General features: G+C 39.8%; 3 protein-coding genes across 3 annotated transcripts; 1 reads left to right on the forward strand and 2 right to left on the reverse strand.

The window, feature by feature from the left end:
• Positions 1-5,457: 5,457 nt before the first annotated feature.
• Positions 5,458-13,415, forward strand: RB195_011812 (uncharacterized protein; the record flags this gene model as incomplete). The annotated part of the gene is made up of 19 exons (XM_064193387.1): positions 5,458-5,621; positions 5,698-5,863; positions 6,100-6,180; positions 6,235-6,420; positions 6,503-6,601; positions 7,200-7,325; positions 7,781-7,929; positions 8,339-8,464; positions 8,527-8,587; positions 8,665-8,784; positions 8,846-8,920; positions 8,996-9,080; positions 9,920-9,999; positions 10,296-10,445; positions 11,865-11,951; positions 12,066-12,166; positions 12,233-12,302; positions 13,110-13,262; positions 13,317-13,415. The coding sequence occupies 19 exons, from the start codon at positions 5,458-5,460 to the stop codon at positions 13,413-13,415; spliced, it is 2,178 nt and encodes a 725-aa protein (XP_064050970.1).
• A 380-nt stretch (positions 13,416-13,795) lies between these two features.
• RB195_011813 (uncharacterized protein) lies at positions 13,796-15,937 on the reverse strand (the record flags this gene model as incomplete). The annotated part of the gene is made up of 2 exons (XM_064193388.1): positions 13,796-14,001; positions 15,898-15,937. The coding sequence occupies 2 exons, from the start codon at positions 15,935-15,937 to the stop codon at positions 13,796-13,798; spliced, it is 246 nt and encodes an 81-aa protein (XP_064050971.1).
• Positions 15,938-18,241: 2,304 nt separating this feature from the next.
• RB195_011814 (uncharacterized protein) lies at positions 18,242-18,625 on the reverse strand (the record flags this gene model as incomplete). Its single annotated transcript, XM_064193389.1, has 2 exons — positions 18,242-18,279; positions 18,358-18,625. 2 exons carry the CDS (start codon positions 18,623-18,625, stop codon positions 18,242-18,244), a joined length of 306 nt encoding a protein of 101 aa, XP_064050972.1.
• Positions 18,626-21,528: the final 2,903 nt, after the last annotated feature.

The raw sequence follows: 21,528 nt of genomic DNA on the forward strand, positions 1-21,528 counted from the left end.
CTTATTCTTATTATTATTATTATTATTGTTATTACTATGAAGTACTTATCGATTATCGTAGCGTTTATCAAGCGCTCTGAGAAGCGTTTTTGAGTTATAGGGGAAATTCACGCGTATTCCACAGAGATGGATCTTCTGGTATTTTCCGTCGGCAGCATCCGAAATTTCAAATAATCGATTTGATTCGAACTTTAGAACAAATTCGGATATGCTTTAATTTTTACTTACTTACTTACTTAGAAGTATTCCACTAAGTACTTACTCATTTACTTAAAAGGAAAAATTAAGGCATATCCGAATTTTTTCCAAGGTTAGAATCAATTCGATTTCTTGAAATTTCGGATGCTGCCGACGGAAAATACCAAGAAGATCCGTCTTTGTGGATTACGCAAGAATTTCCCCTATAACCCGAAAACGCTTCTCGCTTCTCGCGGTTGATAAATTACTTTAACATATTTTCCCTAATTCCACTCTTTTCAGCGCTGTACTGTATCTCTTCCACAATCGACATGTCTCTGCTATTTTTTTTACACTATTTTTTTAAGATTAATTTTTGCGTTATCACCCTATAGTAGATGAATAACTGTCCATCAACTGTCTTTGTAGCGCTTACTTCTGGTTACTGAACAATTCTTCCCCAAATACCAGTTCCACATCGGATATGTGGACAATTTCTTTCTCCTGAAATGAGCTTTCCAGTTGCTTATATTACTAGTTATATTACTATCATCAAGTGTCCGTTGATTGCTTACTTTTGCTGTGAAGGAGACGCCTATCAAACCTCTTTTTCTTCCTCGTTCCTCTAGCTATTCGTTTACAATTTCCTTTCTTTTAAATTTTTCTTGCAAAGGGCTACTTTTTCTCAAGGAAAAGATTATTGAAATACAATCATGTGTTGTACGACGTTTCTTCGAATAACATTCTCAGTTAAACATGTGGCATGCTCTGTTTTCTGTTTCTTTTTTTTTTGTTTCATGCGAGCTTCTTGCTCCAGTAACCTAAAGAGGTCGCTCTAATCCATTTTTTCAACAATTGATCGATGTTGAGGTGAAAGAGAGGAAGATGTAAAGTTTTTTTTTCGTCGTCTGCATGCTTCACTAAAGTGTAAAGCCTATGTCTGAGGTTAGGTGAGGTATTTTAATCTTCTATGTAGACTCCAGGACACATGGAATTTTCTATGCCTGCTCGCTGCTAATTTTACTTTTGTGTTGCTCTATGACATGGTTTCAAACTGAGGCTAAATGTGAATGGAATTCTAATGTTCCAATTCCATATAATCAGTCGCCTTCAAAAGGGAAATGTGACTTCACAGCAGCAATATTTTTCCATTATTCCTCAATCCTGAGAAGAAAGCTAGTGAATGCATTAGGGAAAGCCTTTCTTTTCTTATTTTCTTTTTCGAGTCGTCAATTCAGCAACTACTTGGATTTGTCTGTGCTCTGTTTTGTTTTGAATTCCCCATGTTGTACTTGTATTCACAAACACTTGAATCCTTTTTTTAACAAGCGATACATAGAAGAGTCTCATAAATGAAGTGTTACCTGGCAACCAAATACAGTTATGTTGTAGTTTTTTTTTTCTTTGTGCTCACTAAGAAACAATGCTACGGCTTCTCTTATAAACGTCGATACGCTTGCAAACATTTCCTTTTTTTTTTTTTTTGAAAGTATGGTTTTTAAATTTGTCCAATGAAAAAATGCTTTCGGATAGGGGGAAAGAGGAATTCTTTCGTGGCTTTTGAATAAAAAATACATTAACATCGGATATTGTTGAAATCGGGTCAAAACGACTTGATTCTTTAAACTTGTTCAAGCGGACGCGCGCAAATGCGACGTGGTAGAGAGAGCGTTTGCGATCGTGTTAGGACCATCGCTGGCTTCATTCGGACTGCAATGGCGACTGGAGCGGTCTCATTTCGGTCCTAACCGTTCGCGTCGCTTCAAAATCAGCTGTTTTCGCAACTTTAGTGAGCTTTAGGTCGTTTAGACCTGACTATAAGCATTAATGGAACTATTGAACGGCAAACGATCGATAACTGTTTCATAGCACTGATAACGGATGTGGTTATTATCTTTACGGCGTGAAGCTGGACGTGATTTGAAGTAGTGGTCCGGAATGGATTGTTCGAGTATTTCATTAACTAACTGCAGAAAATTAAAAAGTATTCTAAGATGTGCAATTCAATCCTTGTCCCTTCCCGTTTCTTCTTCGTTTGTTTCGAGCTAATTCAGCATTATGTCCATTATATAGGTTATCTCGTATCAACGAATACGTACGGTCGAAGTAGGGCGCGTTTTTATACGACGCGTTATGTCCTCGCTGAACGCTGCCCGTCTCTGCAGAGCACCACAAGCTACTCAGAGTTATTATTTTCCAAGCCTCTCCATTCTTTTCTTTTCGTTAAATAGAACCGTGCAGTCTTATTGAATTTCATTTTTTACTAGCTCTTTAGTTTATTTTGTTCCTAAGACAACTGTAAGATTTTAGTTTACAACGACTGAATGTCGGCATTTCTTTCAAAGCTGTGCACGACTAGATTTGTATAGTAGTTATTACTAGTTTTTGCAATCATAGTCGTTTCAAAATACTAAAAATACGAACGTGAAAAGCGCTAATCACACACAGACACAATTACATTAGATTTACATCATTATTTTTTCACATTGCATATTACAAAACCACATTTAAAAACTGATAATGATGACGAATGAAAGTGATTGAGAAAAGTGCACTTAAACTTAACTTTTAGTGACTTAAACTATTTTCTTTTTTTATCGCAACATTATTGCAATTTTTGTTTCTGTGTTATTTCTGCTGAATGGTTTCTTCATTGCTTACTTGTGATTTTCGAATATTTTTTAAAATCTAATACGAATATAAGAATGTATGGCGTAGAAGTGATGTGGATTGATTTTTCTTTTTAAGGTCCTGTTTTCGCTTTTGATAGTCTGCAATTTAGATTAGAAACAGGATAGAATTTGCGCAATGAGAATTTACTGAAATTGGTTCAGAAAGTCGTTCGCTTTTTTTGTTGTTGTTGTTCGAATTCTTCCCATCATTCGATGTCCTGCGTAACAATAAGCAGAATTCTGGGACGACGACTGACACACATATTCAGCTCTTTCTCAAATAAAAACATATAATTCTTTTACGTGCATGAATTGAATTGTCTGCGCCTTCGCATCAGGTCCTTCCGACGAAAATTCGATATCTCTATGGAGTCTGGCTATTTCTTCATTTCATTTCCTGTGTCACTGTGTTTAAGATTTAGACTATTCAGTGGGGCTGAAAGTTCTTTTTTTTCTGGAAAACTCGATGGATACACCGTTTGAAACGCGACAGCCACATATTTTTGCTTTGCAAGGAAATAGTCATGGAATGTCAATGTTGGAGGCAAATATGCGTGCGGTACCATTTTTGTGCAACTGCATGATTGACCTGGTTGTTTCGAATAGTATTTATTGTCTATGGATGTCCCAATGAAATTAGTTATACTCTTTCAAAATAAGAGAATATTCACCATTTTCCTTCTGTTCACTGAATATAGTTAATCTGATAATCCTAATTTAATCACTGAGGAACATTGTTGAAAAGTGTTGTGTTTGGTGAAGGATAGTTAGGGGGTTGTTGGGCTGCTCTAATCGAAAAACAGCTTTAATCGAATTGCAATCGGAGCGTAAAAATCCCTAATAGAGCACGAAATTCGTTTTTGACTTTCAAATGACTTTTACCTTTGGAAAGGCGATAGTTCATCAACCGACGAGTAAAGTGTCGTTCCGGGGGCGGGGGTTGCATTCAGTGGCGCCCTTATTTCTTTAAGTAAATAATCAAATCAATCGGGGCCATAAGACCTAAGTATTGGTCTTAGAGGATCTATGACATGTAAACTTAAGTTAATAAGAGAAAAAAGGAAGTTAGAGCTTCGGGAAATAAAGGCGCCACTGAGGCCAACCGACAGTACATCACTGGAATTGAGTAACGTTCCAGAAAAGGCAGAAATATTACGGATGGTGTGTTGAAGTCATGAATAACTTGCTTATATCACACTCACACAATTAAAATACCATCTATAATCCGTCTCTGTAAAACTGCAAAAGATTCCTCAGTTGGCAGAATTGGCATTTACTAAATTAGTTTTGCACAAGAAAACATCGAACGTCTGTCACCCATGCTAATTGTGAATGTTGATTAGGTTTTCACTTTTTCCTTTTTTCCCTGTTCTCTGTTAATTGCTTTTTCAAAAGAAATGGTATGGAACTCCAAAGCGTATTGCACTGTAGTCTTGCATTCGTTGTGTTATAGCCATCATAAAGGTTATAAAGGACATCTTATTTTCTTATTGGAAATTAAGTATTGCCAGAGTTTTTATCGTTGTTTTTTTTTCTTTCTTTCCGCTCTGCAACGTTAATGGTGTTGAATTATTCCTGCCTATGCTGCAGGCGCTGCATTTAGAAGTAGCCGTTGTTCATCAAGGAAGTTTCTGGTTTTGTTAAAAGAAAAAAAAGAGATGTAGAAACATATATAATCAAATTATAACCTTGAACTAGTGTGTTGCCGGTTCTGGTGTTCTGTGGCTAATTAATTTTCTCGAAGAATCGAACAAGCTGCTAACGAAAATTTATCTCGTCTCACGGAAACTCTCGAAAAAAAAACATTGAGTTTCGTGTTGGAAACTTTCAAAATTCATTGCTTTCAATATAATCTTCTACAAACTTTACATAATTACACTGTTATCATATGAGATTCCCCTGCAGCCCTATCAAGTTAATTTCGGAAAAGTAAAAAAAAAAGATTAAAATGTGTGAATAATATTAATATTATATTCTACGCACTACCACATTGATCGTGGACATCGCTATGCCCATTTCTTTTGCCAAGTCATTCGTGCTTCTCCAAGGATACTTATCGATCTTCTTGTTTCAATTCGCTAGCGAATTTGTCATTTTTCTTGCAACCGAGTCGTTTTTCGTCCACTGTTCACCGGAAAGTTATCTTTTTTCTTACTATTCAAATCTCTGAACGTTTTAGTTCTGGCATAAACTTGTTTTTCTAAGAAACAACTCGTACATCTAGAAGCGATTTCGCTATGTGAAGCGAGGAATCCCAGATCATTGCCTACCTAGTAGTTCTTTTGATCTTTTTAGTCTTTTGATTCTTTCTTCTTAATCTTTTGATTCTTCGATGAATGAATTTGGTGCTATATGCAAAAGATTTGAGGTATACACTGATATCTTCTCTATAAACAAATAAAAACCTCGGATTTACTTCGACACCTTTGTATGAACATTAATTGCTGCTCTAAACGTTTGCTTTAGCACTAAAGTGGATGAATACCTGGACTTCATTCGATGGATTATTCGTGAATATTCGAGTAATTCTCGGGCTCATGTCAAGAAATCGAATAAGCTAACTCACTTTTACTTCCAGATGTCCTGATCTTCAGAGTGTTTGCTGGATATGGACGAATGTAGTGTGAATGTAGAATCGCCGGTTGATCCTGAACAAATTAGTACAGCTACCTCAGCGACAAGTTCTCCGCGAAATGGTACCACTAGTGAGGAATGCTCGCAAATACAATCACTCTACGGCAAATACAGTACTCAACAAAAGGAAATAGAACGGTGAGTTCGATTTTCGAATATTTTGCAAGTTCAAACTAATTGCGTCATTTCACTACACTTACACCTCCCTATGTAGGTTAGAAGAGCAAAATGCGGAATATCGTGAAAAGTTATTGAAGACGATACGAGAACGCGATCTCAATGACGAACTTCTGCGGAATGTACGTGAGGCACATAAGAAGGAAGTATCAGAATTGGAGAGGCGCTTAAGAGACTATGAAATACAGTTGAAAGCTGTACAGGTATGGAATCGGATGTTTTGTAGTTCTTTTCATGACCATTTTATGTCTTTTCACCTCTCTTCCTCTTTGTTTACCAATTTTTGGAGCTTTCTGCGGGAAGTACTAAGATTGTGAACATTGTGGTTCAAGCCTGGTTCCGAAATCTTCACTCAATATGTTTTTTTGAAATCTATTTGTTCATCACGGTTGGATTTTGTTGATTTTCTTGTCTTTTCACAGTGATTTCCTTACTTTAGGATCGCGCATCTGCACAAGAAGCTCATTACAATGTAACTATGAAGGATCTTTCACTTAAATATAACACATCTGTTAGTCAAGTAAGTGTAGATCTGTAAAATAATTGAAACAAATTTTTTTAAATGTTTTTTCAGCTCACTAAAAAAGCAGATGTTGCCGAAAAAGAAAAGAACGACGCAGTCATTAAGTACGCTACACGAGAAGCCGAGATGATGCGAATGCGATCAGAAGTGCAGAAAAAGGACCAAGAGTTGCAAGAATGCAGAAAAGCAAAAGAGGAGCTGGAGCAGTGCCAAAGTCAGGAGAATGTAGAGCAATTGGTGAGTGGAAGAATTATTTGTTGATTCACTATTTGTTGATGTTCATCACGCTCGATTTGAGAGTATTCATTAATTCATTTAGGAAAAATCTAACAGTAATCTCCGGATTGAAATTGAACATATCAAGCATGAAAAATTTGACATGGAGAATAGATTGAAGATGGCCGAAAAAAGGGCTGAAGTGAGTTATTTTCTAACATTCGTATTCTATCTTTTTTTTTTCGCTAAATCAATTTATACACGTTTTAATTTATCCTCGAAGCAGCAATTCTCTTATGCAAACCTATTTCTTTGCATTTTCATAATTCATCGCGGACGTTTCGTAGGAAATGAGATCGGGTTCTTTGAAAGCAGTCATTCATTCATTGAGTGTGTGCACTGATTTCGATGTTGAATAGGAGATATTAGAAAAAAAAAAACTTCACAGAAACCGTGATGTTAATGGATTGAACTAACAGAAGCGTCGATTTTTTGTTTGACACTTTAGTTTCTTTGCCCTTCTGATGCTTTCTTCCTTTACAAGTATGCAATCAGATAATGTGGTGTCTTCTTTTTTGAGCCCTAGTTTCAAAAAAGCTATCTTCTTGTCTATCTATTGTGGAATTCAAAGGAAAAGTTTCTTCTAAGATGTAACCACGTTGGCTATTAGTTTGTTACAATTAATGAGGGATAAAAACGAGATCAAGTTCCACCTCTGAAGTCGAATATGGGCTTTTCTTTCTGTATATTCATTGATTTTTCTGTTCTTGTACGTCGTTGGTTGAAAATTCCACTTTTAGGCATGTACTACATCTGTTACTGAGCTTAGACAGCAATGTGACGTTCTTCGTAAACAGCTTATCCAGTCCAAGGAAGAGAAAGCTCAACTCCAGGAAGAGCATCGACAACTGTCTTTGAAAACCCAGGTAACTTTTCGTTCTCCTTATTTTTTTATGAGATATTTAGACTCACATTATAGTTCGTCCATGAAATCTAACTCCAACTCAGTAATATTTTATTCGATTCGTTTTTTTCTTCTATTTCCTTTCTTTAAATCTCTAGTTTCCAGTTTTTTTTTTCAAGATTCTAATCAACTTTTGATTAATTAAAAAATCTTGAAGTAATGCTATCTATGAAAGTCAATTATTATACGACAGCGAAAAACCACGAATGATCGGCATTTCGCCACCTTTGACGAAACTGTCATTGCGATGCGTGGGAAATCATAAGTATCTGTGCACTCAAGGTTGGATCTAATATTCATGTGATTAGGTCCTTCGTGATGTGCGCACACTATAACATGTTTATAATTTTAGATAGTTTTTCGTTAAATTTTTCTCTGTGCTTGCATTGAGTAACTCTTAGTAGGTTAGTTTTATAGGTACAAGAATCGCGAAGACAGCATGAGTCTCAGGAGTTGAGTAAATCACAACAGGATTTGGAGCAACGGTTAGCGGAAGCGAACTCTAACATCGCATGTCTAAGCGAAGCTAACAGAGAAGTGAACGGAAAGCTAGAGGATGTGACAAGGTTGGTATGGAAAATATCTTAATTATCCTGATCAACAATGGTTTAGATGTCTCTCTTGCATAAAGGGGCAGGTGTAGCGCAGGAGGTTAGAGGTTCCCCTGTCTACATGATCGATTGGTTGTTCGAATCCGCCCTAGCACTCACCAAGCCTTTCATCCGGGGTCGATGAATTGCTACCACACATGTCTACGAGGATAAAAACATTGACTCGACACATCGACTAGCCCCGCAAATCATTTTATAGGACAGTTACACGTTCGTGAACCTCAAACAATTCTGAATTGAAGCGAACGTGGTGGCGGGTCCCAAGCGGATTGATTAACGCCAGACACTTTATCCTTTATCTTTATCAATTACATAAAATGAAGTGGCTTCAAGAGATTGGAAATAGGAACCGCTTGTTTTTCAGGGAAAATCTTGATTTGCTCAATAAACTTCAAGATCTCGAAGATAAGCTTTCGTTAGAAGAAGAAGCTCATAGTGCAGCTTCCATCGAACTTTCACGACTCCAGGGAATAGAGAATCAGGTTTTGAGGTACAGTAAAGTGAAGAGTTGGCTCTGCTTGGCTTTCTAAATGGTATTACACCACAATTTAGCTATAAAAGGACAGCTGAACGAGCTAAAGCAGCTCAGGAACAAGCAGAGAAAGAGCGTGAGGTTTGCTTAGAGTTATTAGAATGCATGAATGTACATCAGATGTTTGTGAATTTGCCAGTTGAACTAAATTTTTGTAGGTGGCAGAGCAAGAAGCAGAGGAATGCAGGCAGCAGGCTGAAAGAATGTTAGCCATAACTGAACAACTCACCCAACGGAATAGTCAGTTGGCGAGTGATGTGTCTGCGGATCGAGAGAAGGTGAGGGTGTTTTCAGTCGTAAATTCAACGGACCTTTCGGATAATTCTGTTTTTTTCATAGAACTGTCGGCTTGAGCAGCAACTGGTAGAGACGGAAGGATCGCTGAGTAGAGCTTTGTCGAAACTTGCAGAGAGGGTATGTGTGCGCAATGAATACCTATCCAACTTTATTATTTTTGCTGCTAAAGCTCAGTTGTTTGTTCCTTTACAGGAAAAGGATTTAGAAGAAGCTACTGGAAGTGGTCAATCTGAGATAGCTTCTCTGAAGAGCGAACTCAACGAAAAGATAATCAAAGGTTAGAATTTGTTAGAATTTTGTGGGCTCGCAGATGAGGTTTGCAGATGTAGTAAGTCAATAAATTCCTCTCCTTCATTTATTGTTAATACGATCGTTAGATCGGAGGGCCTCACTGTTTTTTTACCGTCACGAACAATGACGACGTACGTCGGCGGTGATGATTTCGTTTTTTTGTCTTTGTCCACATACATATATTTAATCGTCTACGATCCTGAATTGAACGCATCAGCGCATCTCAAACAGATTGATCATCGTATAACACTTGACATTCCTATCATTGCATTGGTCGCTTGACTCAGTGGCTATGCATTTTTGGCCTCTTCGATATTTCCTAGAAATGTTCGTTGCTTGGCTGATTTGCAAAATGTTTTCTCATGAACAGAGTGATGGGGTCTTCTGGTAAAAGCAAAAAGTAAAAGTTCTGAAGCCTGTCTTGGAGTCCTGTACAAATTTACTTGTTTGTGCTTGTATGCAACATAAAATAGTCTTCTATAGTATTGCAGGATTTTAAGGATACGTACATATGAACTTTTTTTAATGGGGGAATGCATGAGAAGGAGTTTATTGGTTATTTTATGTCACTGCACCGCACCTTTACATCTTTCCTAGCGATTGTTGCTTGTCGGAGAGGTGTTTGATCACACTTGGTACTGTACAGTTGCTGGTCTTTATCCGTACCCACGAGATTCCTGTCATTCCTTACTAAACTTGCTTATAGTCAATAATTTATTTTTGAAAGGATGGATCGTTCACAGAACGTTGTTCTCTTTTTTGCTGAAAAAGTGGAAAGTGTTGGCACGAACGTGTTATTGATCTTTCTGATATTTCTGCTTTCAGTTCAAGAACTCTCTCAACGATTGCAAGAAGAACGTACAGATCATGCAGCTTTGAAGAAAAAATACTTGGCTAATATTAAGGTGTGCATTACAAATTCTATTTCTATCTTTCATTTAAAAAATTGACATGGTTTACTGAGATTTTGGATCCTTGGACCTGTTCACCTATTTTTGAAATTTTCGCAGACACGTTCTATTCCTTTTTCATCATGCGAAATTCAGTGAGAGCTCCACCACTACACAACTTTCAGTCTTTCTTTTTCTGGACTGCACATTGAAATCCTGGTTATTTAGTTGAAACACTGTGTTCCTCGTTCGATCGTTGTTTTTAGCAATAAGAATTTATCAACAGCATCTCAATTTCTTGTGAATTACAGGAGCTAAAGCATGAATTGTCAAGCCTCCGAAAGCAAATGGACACCAATACAGGAAACGCTCCACTTGCTCCACCCCCTTCAGGTGATTCTGCTCCAAGTACAAGTTCAAGATCCAGAGCAAGCTCATTGAACAGCCTGGACAGAGTAACGGTTAGTCATTTTATTGCATGCTTGTCGCGTGGTTATTATCATTTCTACGTTAATCTGTGTGGTCAGACTTTTTCTACCCTTCTTAGCGAACATTTTTCTTCCAAGAACATACCATTTTTCCTAATCTGGTTGCATTTTACCGATTTTTGTTTACGTATAACTTGATGTTATTCATAATTCGTTTCCAATTCTGATTCTTAATTTTTGGGTAGGAATACTTTGGGCAATACCTTATTTTGAGGCCTTATCCATTTGTACGGCATTAATTTTGATCGATCGCGCTGCCTGACTCTAGTGTTGAAGTTACGTTACCACATAAACCTTGGAATAAACTGTTATACTACGAATGAATCATCCTATAAAACAATCTAGCAACATTGTGTTTCCTAGCCGGGAACAACTTCGATCAGTGTAAAAGATTGTGATCACCGTTTATCAAGCAATGTTTAAAGATTGAGACTTTGTAGAACCTGTCTTTATCTACGTTTTCATAGATTGTCTTAGATTTTTTGGCTTGTGTACTTGTATAGTCAAACTACGAGAAAAAGAATAGTGAATTTAGGCTCTCTAATTCCCCCTTTTAAAGGCATCACCCCACGAATCTGAGGTGGTACGGATTTCAGGTGGAGTATTTGTATACGGGATAGTAGATTATGGAGAAGGGGTGATTCCATCCATTTCTTCCTAATTGCCGTAAAAATGGCTCGGAAGATGCGGCGCGTGCGCAAGGCCGGCGCGCTCCGATCGAACTCGTTGTAGAAAATAGCGCGTCGGATCGCTCGAAGCCGTATCGTCCGGACCGTTTTTTACGGCAACTAGGAAGAAATGGACGGAATCACTCCTCTCTCCATAACCTACAATCCCACATACGAATATTACACCTGAAATCCGTACCACCGCAGATTCGTGGGGGTGCCTTTAAGCTGAAACTGCCGCTTGAATTGTGCAACGATTAGGGAGCGAGTCGATCAATTATCATAGTACCGTGAGGAAAAGTGTACAAGTTACAATGACAGTTGTTCCATGATTTTATTGTCACTCAGGTGCCTTATCACCTCCAGTCTTAGTAAAAGTAAAGGATGAAGTGTCTGGCGTTAATCAATCCGCTTGGAATGCCCCCGCGTTCACTTCAATTCAGAGTCGTTTGAGGTTTACCAACGTGTAACAGGCCTATACAATGACTTGTGGGGGCTAGCCGATGTTTCAAGTCAGTGTTTCTATCCTCCCAGACAAGTTTGGCAGCAATTTATCGATCCCGGAGGGATGAAGGGCTTGGTGAGCACCATGTCGCATTCGAAGACGGCGGAACCTCTAACCGACTGCGCTACACCCGCTCTAGTCCAGCCTGAATATTCTATGAATTTAGTACTCTTAAATTTTCTTTTCTCTATCTACACTGAGTAGAACTCCGGCTTTTAGACTGTATCGCGTGATGAAGATGGTTCACAAGCGGGAAATGCGGTGCCAAGCGAATCAAATGCAATTCAGCAAGTGATGATAGATAAGGTAGTTTTTTTTTCCTTTCTTCTGTTGCTGGTTGGCCGAAGACATTTTGCTGCTTTACAAACTGCAATTCTAAACCTTATGTAAAGGGGTTTTTTTTTACTATTTTGATTTAAGATAATTGTTCTACAAAAGAAACTGGCGAGAAGAAACGACAAAATTGAGTTTTTGGAAGAGCATGTTCGGCATTGTTTGGAAGAACTGCAGAAGAAGACAAAGTAAACGCTATTTGAGTCGCTTTTGTTATATGTCCCACGAAGATCCATTCCCTATGCTTAATTTAGAATCATCCAACACTATGCGTTACGCGAGGAGGCGTCACTATTATTGCCATCGGATGGATCTCTTGAGCAGGTATTGTGTTTTCTTTTGTTCAGAATTTGTCTTATTTTTCATTTTTATTTTTTTTGTATTTTGTTTATTACTATTTCTTGATTTATTCCACTTACTAAGAGTTTACTGATGTTTGCAATGATTTCTAGTTAATGAAATGCTGCGAAGTTGTACAGGCAAGTGATACGCTGTTGTAGTGTTGGTTGCTGTTAATGTTATTTCTTTGAATTCTCCTTCGCTGAACGACATTACTTGTTGTGTAGTGTCGCTGTATTTCTCTGTGCTGTTAATGCATGTTTTGCATTCCACCGCTCCTGCAGCGAAGAACGATCATTTTAAGTGATGTTTATGCGTTGAAGTTTTGCACATATGATTGAGAGGAGAAAGTTTTGAGGTTATAACGTTTAAAACTTTTGAAACATAAAAGAGGTTGTCATTGTTCCTTTCCCTACGATCGAACAAGGGTTTCTCTGAAAAAAGAATCGAGATAAATGAGAGAAAGAAATGAGACGAAGCCTTTTCGTGTTAGCATGGGAAAATCAAAGAGGGACACAAAAATTGAGCAACCGTACGCAGATGGAAGAGGTGCGGTAAAGTTTCCCATCTACTGACTTGTCTTTTAAAAAGTTATCATAGTGTCTTTCAAGTAAGTTTTAGAGACTTACCTGCAAAATTCATCTTTTTTTACGTAAGAGATTGTGATTCCACTGTGATTAATGCTGTTTGAGTTGTCCTAGCTTCAGAATAGAAGTTTCCGTAGCGAATTACAAAATTTTTCTGCATGGAGTGCATATTTGAGAGTTTTTATTATATCGTCCCCAATTGCAGGTTCCATTGTCAAGAAAGGGCGCCTCATACTCGCTTATGGGAACGATTTTCTCAGCAGGAAGCGACAAAAGATCATTGCAACTCGCTGCAGAGGTGAATTCCAGATTACAGGCCGTGTTAGAGGATGCCCTTATGAAGAACATAACATTGAAGGTAGGCATGAATATCAAGATTATTCTTAATATGATACTAAGAGAATTCCTCCAGAGTTCGGTGGACTCGCTCAGCAACGAGGTGTCGCGATTGTCTAGAGAAAATCGCCAGCTCACTTTAACACATAGTCGGTGCAGTGAGCAACACGTATAGATATTTATTAAATTATGTTGTATACTTCAATAAAGTTCTACTAATTTGATTGTTTTGTATTTTGTTGAGTGCAGCAAAAATGTATTACTAAAACACGCGCTATGGCTCCGGTCGAGCAAATGCCGAAAAAAAGTGTTCTATTTTCCTGCTCGAGTAGCTATTTCCGTTGAAGACAAAATTATCGAAGACTATAGGTTTGTGGATATGACAAGAAAAGTTGGATATGAAAAAGCCTTAGACTTTATGCAGATATTCAGATATTACTAAAGAGACTCAAACATGGAGAATCTGTCCCATCCGCTCAGTCATTGTCGTTTTGTTGGTTGCCTCTTATTCTATAACTCGTAATCACTTCGTAATGGCTGTGGAGATGGGCTGGCTTAGGTTTGCTTCACATCCGTTCTGAGCCCATATCCAATGTCGTTGTCTTTGGGAAGATAACTACGATGGAAACGAAACCGTCGGTGACTTCTTTTTCCAATCGTACTATCCAAGCAGCTCATTTGGTTATTTTGTCGATGCAAACGCTGTGCAACAGCACTTCGCTGCGGGACCTTGGCGTTGGTTGCAGAATCCATTCGCGTCGCTAAAACGAATGGAAACGTATTTCCACTACAAAGTGCGTTTGTATGCGAACAAATTCTTATTGGATAACAATGCATCCAACCAAGGCCTATTTTTTTCCGCTGGAGCGCATTTATCTATCGCTGTCTGCTGGAGAGATTTTATTCGACACGGACTCTGAATCACTAAGAGAAAATGAGTGTGCTCACGTGCATGGAGCAGGAATAGCGTAGCCAGTGAGAGATTCAGCTGTGACTGCGCGATCGATCGATGGTTCGAGAGCGACCCAGTGCCAGCTAAGCCTTTCATCCATACGGGGTCCATAAATTGGAAACAGACTCATTGCTGCACAGAGAAGGATATAAGGAAGTAGGTAAGGACATCATCAAGTCCCCAACGATAACTAGAACACACATTATAGTTGGGTCAAAACGACATGAAGCACGGACAGTTGCGCAAGCGGGTGCGGTCGAAGCGGTGCGGTGAAAACAGCGCTTGGAATCAAGGTGGGACCATAGCGAACTGCAGAGATGTGTGGCGATAGCGAGGATTCTTACACGTTCCCAACCACTACGCTCCACCGCACCGCTTCGAGCGCAACTCCCCCGCTTCATGTCGTTTTGACCCCACCATGGATGACATCACGCTTATCATGAACCTAGATCAGAATCGACTTCAGCTCCGCCTGAAGCGCTGTGATTCATCGCAGTGACGACATAGGTCCGACTGACTCGCTGACTCAGGATTTTTTCGCGACGGAAAAAGTAGCCACAAGTTCCTTACACAATAAGAAATTGAACAGGATTTTTGTTTTTTTTTTTTCGAGAAACTCCCAAGAAGTTCCTCCCCAATCAGTTGCTCCGCAGACATTTTAATTTCTAGTGGTTTCTAGTCTAGAAATTTAAATTTGAATTGTTACTTGGAGGTGGGGGCCCTGCTTCTACTAAACGCAATCAGGGACTTGAGTATGCCCATTGGCAACATACGAGCTATATAACCTGCACTGTTATATGTCCAAAGTTCCCCGTACATTGCAAAAAGGTGCTGTCGTAAAGCACCATGCCGGAGCCCATACTCTGGAAGGTCAAATCCCTGAGAAGAACATGGGATCTTTGGCAGCAGAAAAATAGTAGTGTCAAAACCACATGAAACACGGTGCAGTTGCGTAAGCGGCTGCGCTCGAGGTGAGGTGGAGTATAGCGGTTAGGATTGAAGGAGGACCCCTGCTAACACTATTCTTTGTTCTTTGCAATTCGCGACGGCCCCACGTGGATTCCTACCGCCATCTCCACCGTGCAGTTTCGAGCGCAGCCGCTTACGCAATTGCACCTTCTTCATGTAGGTTTGACCCTACTATAGCTGAGACCTCTATTTTTATCATCTGTTCGAACACTGCATCGTCCTCTTGTTCTTATTTCCTTCTTATACTCATATTCTTCCTTTTTTTAATTAAGGTCGATTATTTATATGTATGGTACTTTTACAATAAAGGTGTAATTATAGTTAGGTCGAAACGACGTGCAGCAAGGACAGTCGCACAAGCGGCTGCGCTCGAAGCAGCGCGGTAGAGCGTAGCGGTTCGGATCGTGTAAGGATATTCGCTACCGCCACCCATCTCTGCGGTTCACCATGGTCGCGCCTCGATTCCAACCGTTGTCTCCACCGTGCCGCTTCGAGCGCGCAGCCGCTTACCCAGCTGTCTGTGCTTCATGTCGTTTTGACCCGACTATACCCAAGTTTGAAATCGTATGGCCACTGTTCTGAGCGGCTAACTGTGGTTGTGGTTGTGTTATGGCAACGTTGATCTGAAGGCCTTCGTTTCGACGAATCTAAGGAGCCAATAGTGCAGACACATTATATAGTTGAGGAGTATGCATCTCTTTCATGGAGGAAAGTAAACAAAATGACATTTACGTACCACAAGAAGAATAGGTGCACGCAACTCCTAAAGGCAGCATACCACGAATCTGGAGTGGCGCGGATTTCAGGTGGAGTATCTGTGTACGGGGTCGTAGATTATGGAGACGAGACGGGGGTAGTTCCGCTCATCCCTGCATCACTGCAAACAGCCGCCTCCAGAATGCTGTTTTGTACGACGCCATCTATTGCAACGCTCCACCCCTTGCGCCGCCTCCGCCCTGCGATTCGTCGAGAATCAATTCGGACTGCCCCGATATGCAGTAAGGGACGCTACGCGTGCAAGGGTGGCGCGCTGCAATAGAAAGCGTCGTACAAAACAGCATTCAGGGGCCGGCTGCTTGCAGTGACTCAGGGAAAGATGAGCGGAACCACCACGGTCTCCATAATCTACGACCCCGTGTACGGATACTCCACCTGAAATCCGTACCACCCCAGATTCGTGGTATGCTGCCTTTAAGCAAATATGGTCGGGTCAAAATGACTAGGACTCAGTAATGTAAGCGGCGTGGTGAAGCCAGCGGTTGTGTTTGAGGTGGGAACCTCACTAGTTCCACTAATTTCAGCAGCCTTATAATAAAAGCAGCCGCAAGCCCAGCCAGCGGAATCAGCGATGGTCCCACCACGATCGCAACCGCCGGCTCTATCGCGCGGTTTCTAGCGCAATCATTTATGCATTTGCTCAGCGTTTCATATCGTTTTGATCTGACTGTATAGATATGCTTTGTTATTCATTTTTATTCAGAGATCTTACATACGTCAAAAAAGTATCAAATCTGCCTGTGAACACTGCAGTACGACTACAGTATGCAGGACTCCATGATGGGGATTTTTTTTCACGTGGGAGCATGTTCCTGTCCAAGTTCTTGCCCAGTATTATCCAGAATGTCTACAGTATTGAGTTGTGTAATGATCGATCGATCGTGCTCCGTTGAAAATGATGAGATGGTATAGAGAACATCTTTTTTTCTCTCTCTCACAGGCATATGGTTTATGAGCAACGAGATCAATCCCGCTTTTGCATAACAATGCGAATACATTTGCACGTTGACGATTGAATAATCATCACAAGAATAACACGAATAAAAGTGATGATGATTCATCCATGAAACAAAAGACATTCCGTTTGATGACGCAATGCGCTCGCTACGTACTGCAATAATAGGATTAGGAATAACATACTGTCTATGCGATATTTTCGAGGACACATAGAGCAACACATAATCGAAATAGTTGATTTATCATGCAAGAGGGCAGCATTCGGTTAATCTAATTTGAAAAAAATACTCCCCTGACAGGAAATGATGCGGATTATGAATATGGAAGAAAGTGAAAAACGGAAAAAAATCACATCAGCTGTTGATCCATCAGCTGTCGTGTCCACGTTTCCGAATTGTGAATATTTACCGGAATATAATAAGAAAAGTTAGATAATACAGAACTGAGATTAAGTTTAGTTCTTTTTTTGTGGAACGAGGGAATAGGTGGCTTTTTCTGGACACGATTCCATACACCAACTGTCAGTGAAAGGGATAAACTGACGTCAGCTGCAACGAAGATGTAGCTTCTGATCTAACAAGTAATGGTTTACTGCATACTTTTTTTTGTTTTTTTTTCTTTGCACAAACTTCGAGAATACAGAATTCTTCTTTTAGTAGTGCTCATTTTTCACTACGTTCTTGAATTTTGCTACGTTGAATACGTAGCTTTTTGTTGATTTGCTTGAGATGTAGTCAATATTGTTATTATTCGTTTGGAGTTGATGAAAATCAATACCCATCTATGCTCCACTTCAAGCTAATCAATATTTCAAAAAATTCTCCATTTGTTCTCTTCCTATTTTTCCAGTGAAATCGTAACGTCCAAAGCGAGGTATTCGTTACTGTGTTTATGCTTCTAATTTGTCATTTAAAATAAGAATATCTAGGTAAGTGAGCAGATGAGGAAATAGAAATGAACTAAAACATGGGCGTCTTTGCATGATCCTCTATAGATCCCTAGCATAAGCGCGACCAGGCCAAATTTTCTCTAACCATCCTAAGAAACGATGTGAAAAACAGTCCTGGGGACCAAATTTTCCAACGAAGCACCTTGTAGAGTCTCGTGTAGGCGTCTGTATACGCTACGCATCTGTCACGGAGCGCACAATCAGTGGGCTGTTGAAGCTGTCTCTCTTGCTCTTTTCGACGGGACAGTTAGGTGGTACTGAGCGCGATTGCGCTCGCAAACCTATGCGTTCGCGGCGAGACCCCCAACACCGTAATTTTCCTGGTATATCGCCTTTGGTCGTGCGAGAGTGCCGTAAGTTCTGTCGGGATTCCAGGGTTCAATAAAACTAAACGGCTCTATTCCCATTCCGTTATGTTATTTCGATAATGAAGAGCTGAAAAAAAACGATTGAAGGAGGAGAAGGAATGAAAAGAAAGAGCTAGAAAAGAAGGGAGATACGAATAGGCCATACTCGTGTTGACGAGGACGCCAACTCCACCAACACCTCTAGTGTCGCATGCTCCCAAGAACAGTTCTTCTCCAGCTTCATAAACGGCGTTGAGAGGGTGACGTCGTCTCGTCCCGGTCAGTCGGATGATGTCGTACTTGATCTTATTGGCTTGCATCATCAGATCTTTGATGGCCGCTTCCGATGCAAGCGTACGTGCGTTATAAGTACAGATCGTCATCCTAGTCCTTTTCCGTTTCGGTAACCTGTGTGACTCCTCCAACCCCGCCATTCCTGACGCTACCGTACCAGGGTTTCCTCCGGAATCAGGAGACTCTTTTCTATTACTGTACAAAGAAAATTTTAAAACCCATGGGCAGGTTGCAAGCCTCTAGTCCCATGAGATGAATAGGCCGGAGTCGACGAAGATCCCAGCTGGTTTTCCAGGACATTTGGGATAGAATAGGGGATAGTAGCTATATCTCGAAGTGGTGGTGGATTCGATATTGTTTTCAAGTTATGTCTACAAGCAGTCAGTCGGGACCCTTACTACCCACTTTCGTTGCCGAAATTCGCAATGGTCCCCGGGAATTGCACCAATGAATGGTGGTGGCAAGGAGGGTCCCACGTCGATACTAAACGCTACGCTCTACCACATCGTTTCAAGCGCACTCAACGCTTATGCAACTACATCGTGCTTAATTTTCGTTTTCACTCTACTATTATAATTAGTAGGGGCACGTGTGGCGCAGTCGGTTAGAGGTACGTTGTAGCCACACGGTCGAGGCTTCGAAACCGCCCTAGTGCAAACCAAGCCTTTCATCCCTCCGGGGTCGATAAATTGGTACTGGTCACTTTATAGGCTAGTTACACGTTCGTAAACGTCCTCTAACGATTCTGAAATGAAGTGAACGTGGTGGCGCATCCCAGGTGGATTGATACGCCAGTGACTTTACCCTTTATCCTTTTTATTATAATTAATATCCTGTGATCTTTGCATGAATCCAATTTCGTTCCGCTTTGTCCAGAAATAAAAATCTATGAATTCATTCAAACTTTCTTAAAAGAAGTACAGATACATACGTATTCATTCAAAAATCACAGCAACTGACGTTTCTTTCCAAAATCTTTACTTTTTTTCAGAAAAAGAATCCAAGTACAACTAATTTCTGCATTAATGAAAGTACACGCCTCTTACTATTATCACTATTATTACTATATATTACTACTGTACTACATATTATTACTACTATACTTATTATTATTACTATTATTATCCTATCCGCCTTTATTTATACGTAAGACGTTTTTAGAGTTGGAAAACCAGAAAAAAAATAAAGCTATGAAGACAAGTGAACAATTATCCATTTTTTCCAGGATTTTTTTGAGCTACAGACCGTTGTTGTATACGTTTTGCGTTCAGTTTTTGAAAGCTTGCTGTCGAATGGAAAATATGCTCTGCAAACTTTTCACGGTCGTTTTGAGAGTTTTTCGATGATTACATTTTCGTGCTGAATCATTTTATTATGTTATAAAGCGAGGATGAGAGTGTTTCTCTCATCCTCGCATGCCCTGTCGCATGCGTCGTTGACGTATGCGACATCGGTGCGTTTAAATGTGTTCCTAGAGCTTCAGGAAGAACTTTTTTCTTCAACTATTCGTCTTCCGTAGGTTCTTCTGTTCTCTCTGCTATGATTTCTTTGAGTTTTTCCTGGAATGAATACAGTTCTAAGGATCGTCGGCACTGATTTCAAATTCGACAAATAAGGTTCTTTTTTCTGCTGCTCCGTGCTGAACTTTCAATAAATCTCGACAATTATAGACAATAATAACTTAGTATTTGTTCTCCTCACTTAACCCGGACACGAGATTGTTATAATTTTTCTTTTGTTTTTTGTGGTTTTTTTTTCGTCTACGTCCCGATTCCTTTGACTCGTGAAATATAAATTAACACAAAAAATCCAATAGATTCTTTTCTCTCGGTCCAATTATCCACATTCTCTTCGATTCGGTTTCGATAACAATGTTTATTTAGTATTTTCCAGTGGTTTTCCGCTCTGGCGGAAATGGGTCACGTGATCCTTTGCAGAAGCGGGTACTCCGGTGTTCAGTTTCCAGACCTTGTAGTTTTTTTTTTCTCTCGTACACTTTCGATATTTTCCTCTTAGGACCACCGAAGGACCTTTCTCCACTATTTCGTCTCATCCACAACTAATGTAATGGTTGCTGATTCTCTAACGATTTGAGTTCATTGATCGGTGGTAGGTCGTAGACTCAGCGATCAATAGCCAGGTGACCGCAACAGGTTTTGAATCCGGCTTTGAACTCGTGACGCTTTTATTCGTCTATTCGTTTTTATTTTTATTCATTTTTCATTTTCTATCCCCGTCCTTTATCGATTCATCAATTCATACATATTATCGATTTATGGACCTGAATAGTTGTGTAATTTCTCGTTTCTGCTGGATTTCTGGACAGATGAACAAATAATATCGACATGTAGGCGCGATAATGGGACATTTTTAGCTTTGTGTTCGGGCGTGTTTTCTCGGCCGCAGCCCGTGGAAACGTCGCACGGATGAAAATTCTGCGTGCCGCAATCGAAATCAACATATGACCGTGTTTTCTGGTTTTTTTCCCGCACATCATTATAGATTTATGATATTTGATATGGGATCGCAGTCGTGTAGAGGTTTTTCTTTTTTTCCTCGTCGTAGCCATCGTTCTACATTGTCATCTCTATTCGATGCGTGATGGGACGAGTTGTTCCGTAAATTCGCGTTTTCAGGAATCGGCGGTGTTCCCGTTGCGATTCTATTGCATCATGCATTGCGTTTTTTTTCCTTTCCCAAAAATATTGTTATAGGCACTGGTTGCGCTACAGTAAGACAGGGCTGTTGGGCTTATGTATTCTTATTAGAGACGTGACGTTGACGCGCCTACAGTAGCTTGGTCCCATCTATGCCACACCCATCGAGACTCATCACAATGTTAAGCTTGAGGTTCAGCTGAATAGGATTTTATTTTCCCGCCATTTCTTTCCAGGCCACTCTCTTGATCCTTGTCTGTGTGTGTTTTTTTTTTTGTGATTTTTTCTTTTAAACAGTCGTTCTGGACAGCTTGGAGGAAATTTCTGAAATTTTCTCTTAGTCCTGGATGGAAACTCATTTATAGATAAACGTAGCTATAAGAGAG

This window comes from Necator americanus, chromosome III (assembly GCF_031761385.1).
Source record: "Necator americanus strain Aroian chromosome III, whole genome shotgun sequence".
In the NCBI taxonomy this organism is placed as follows: Eukaryota; Metazoa; Nematoda; class Chromadorea; order Rhabditida; family Ancylostomatidae; genus Necator; species Necator americanus.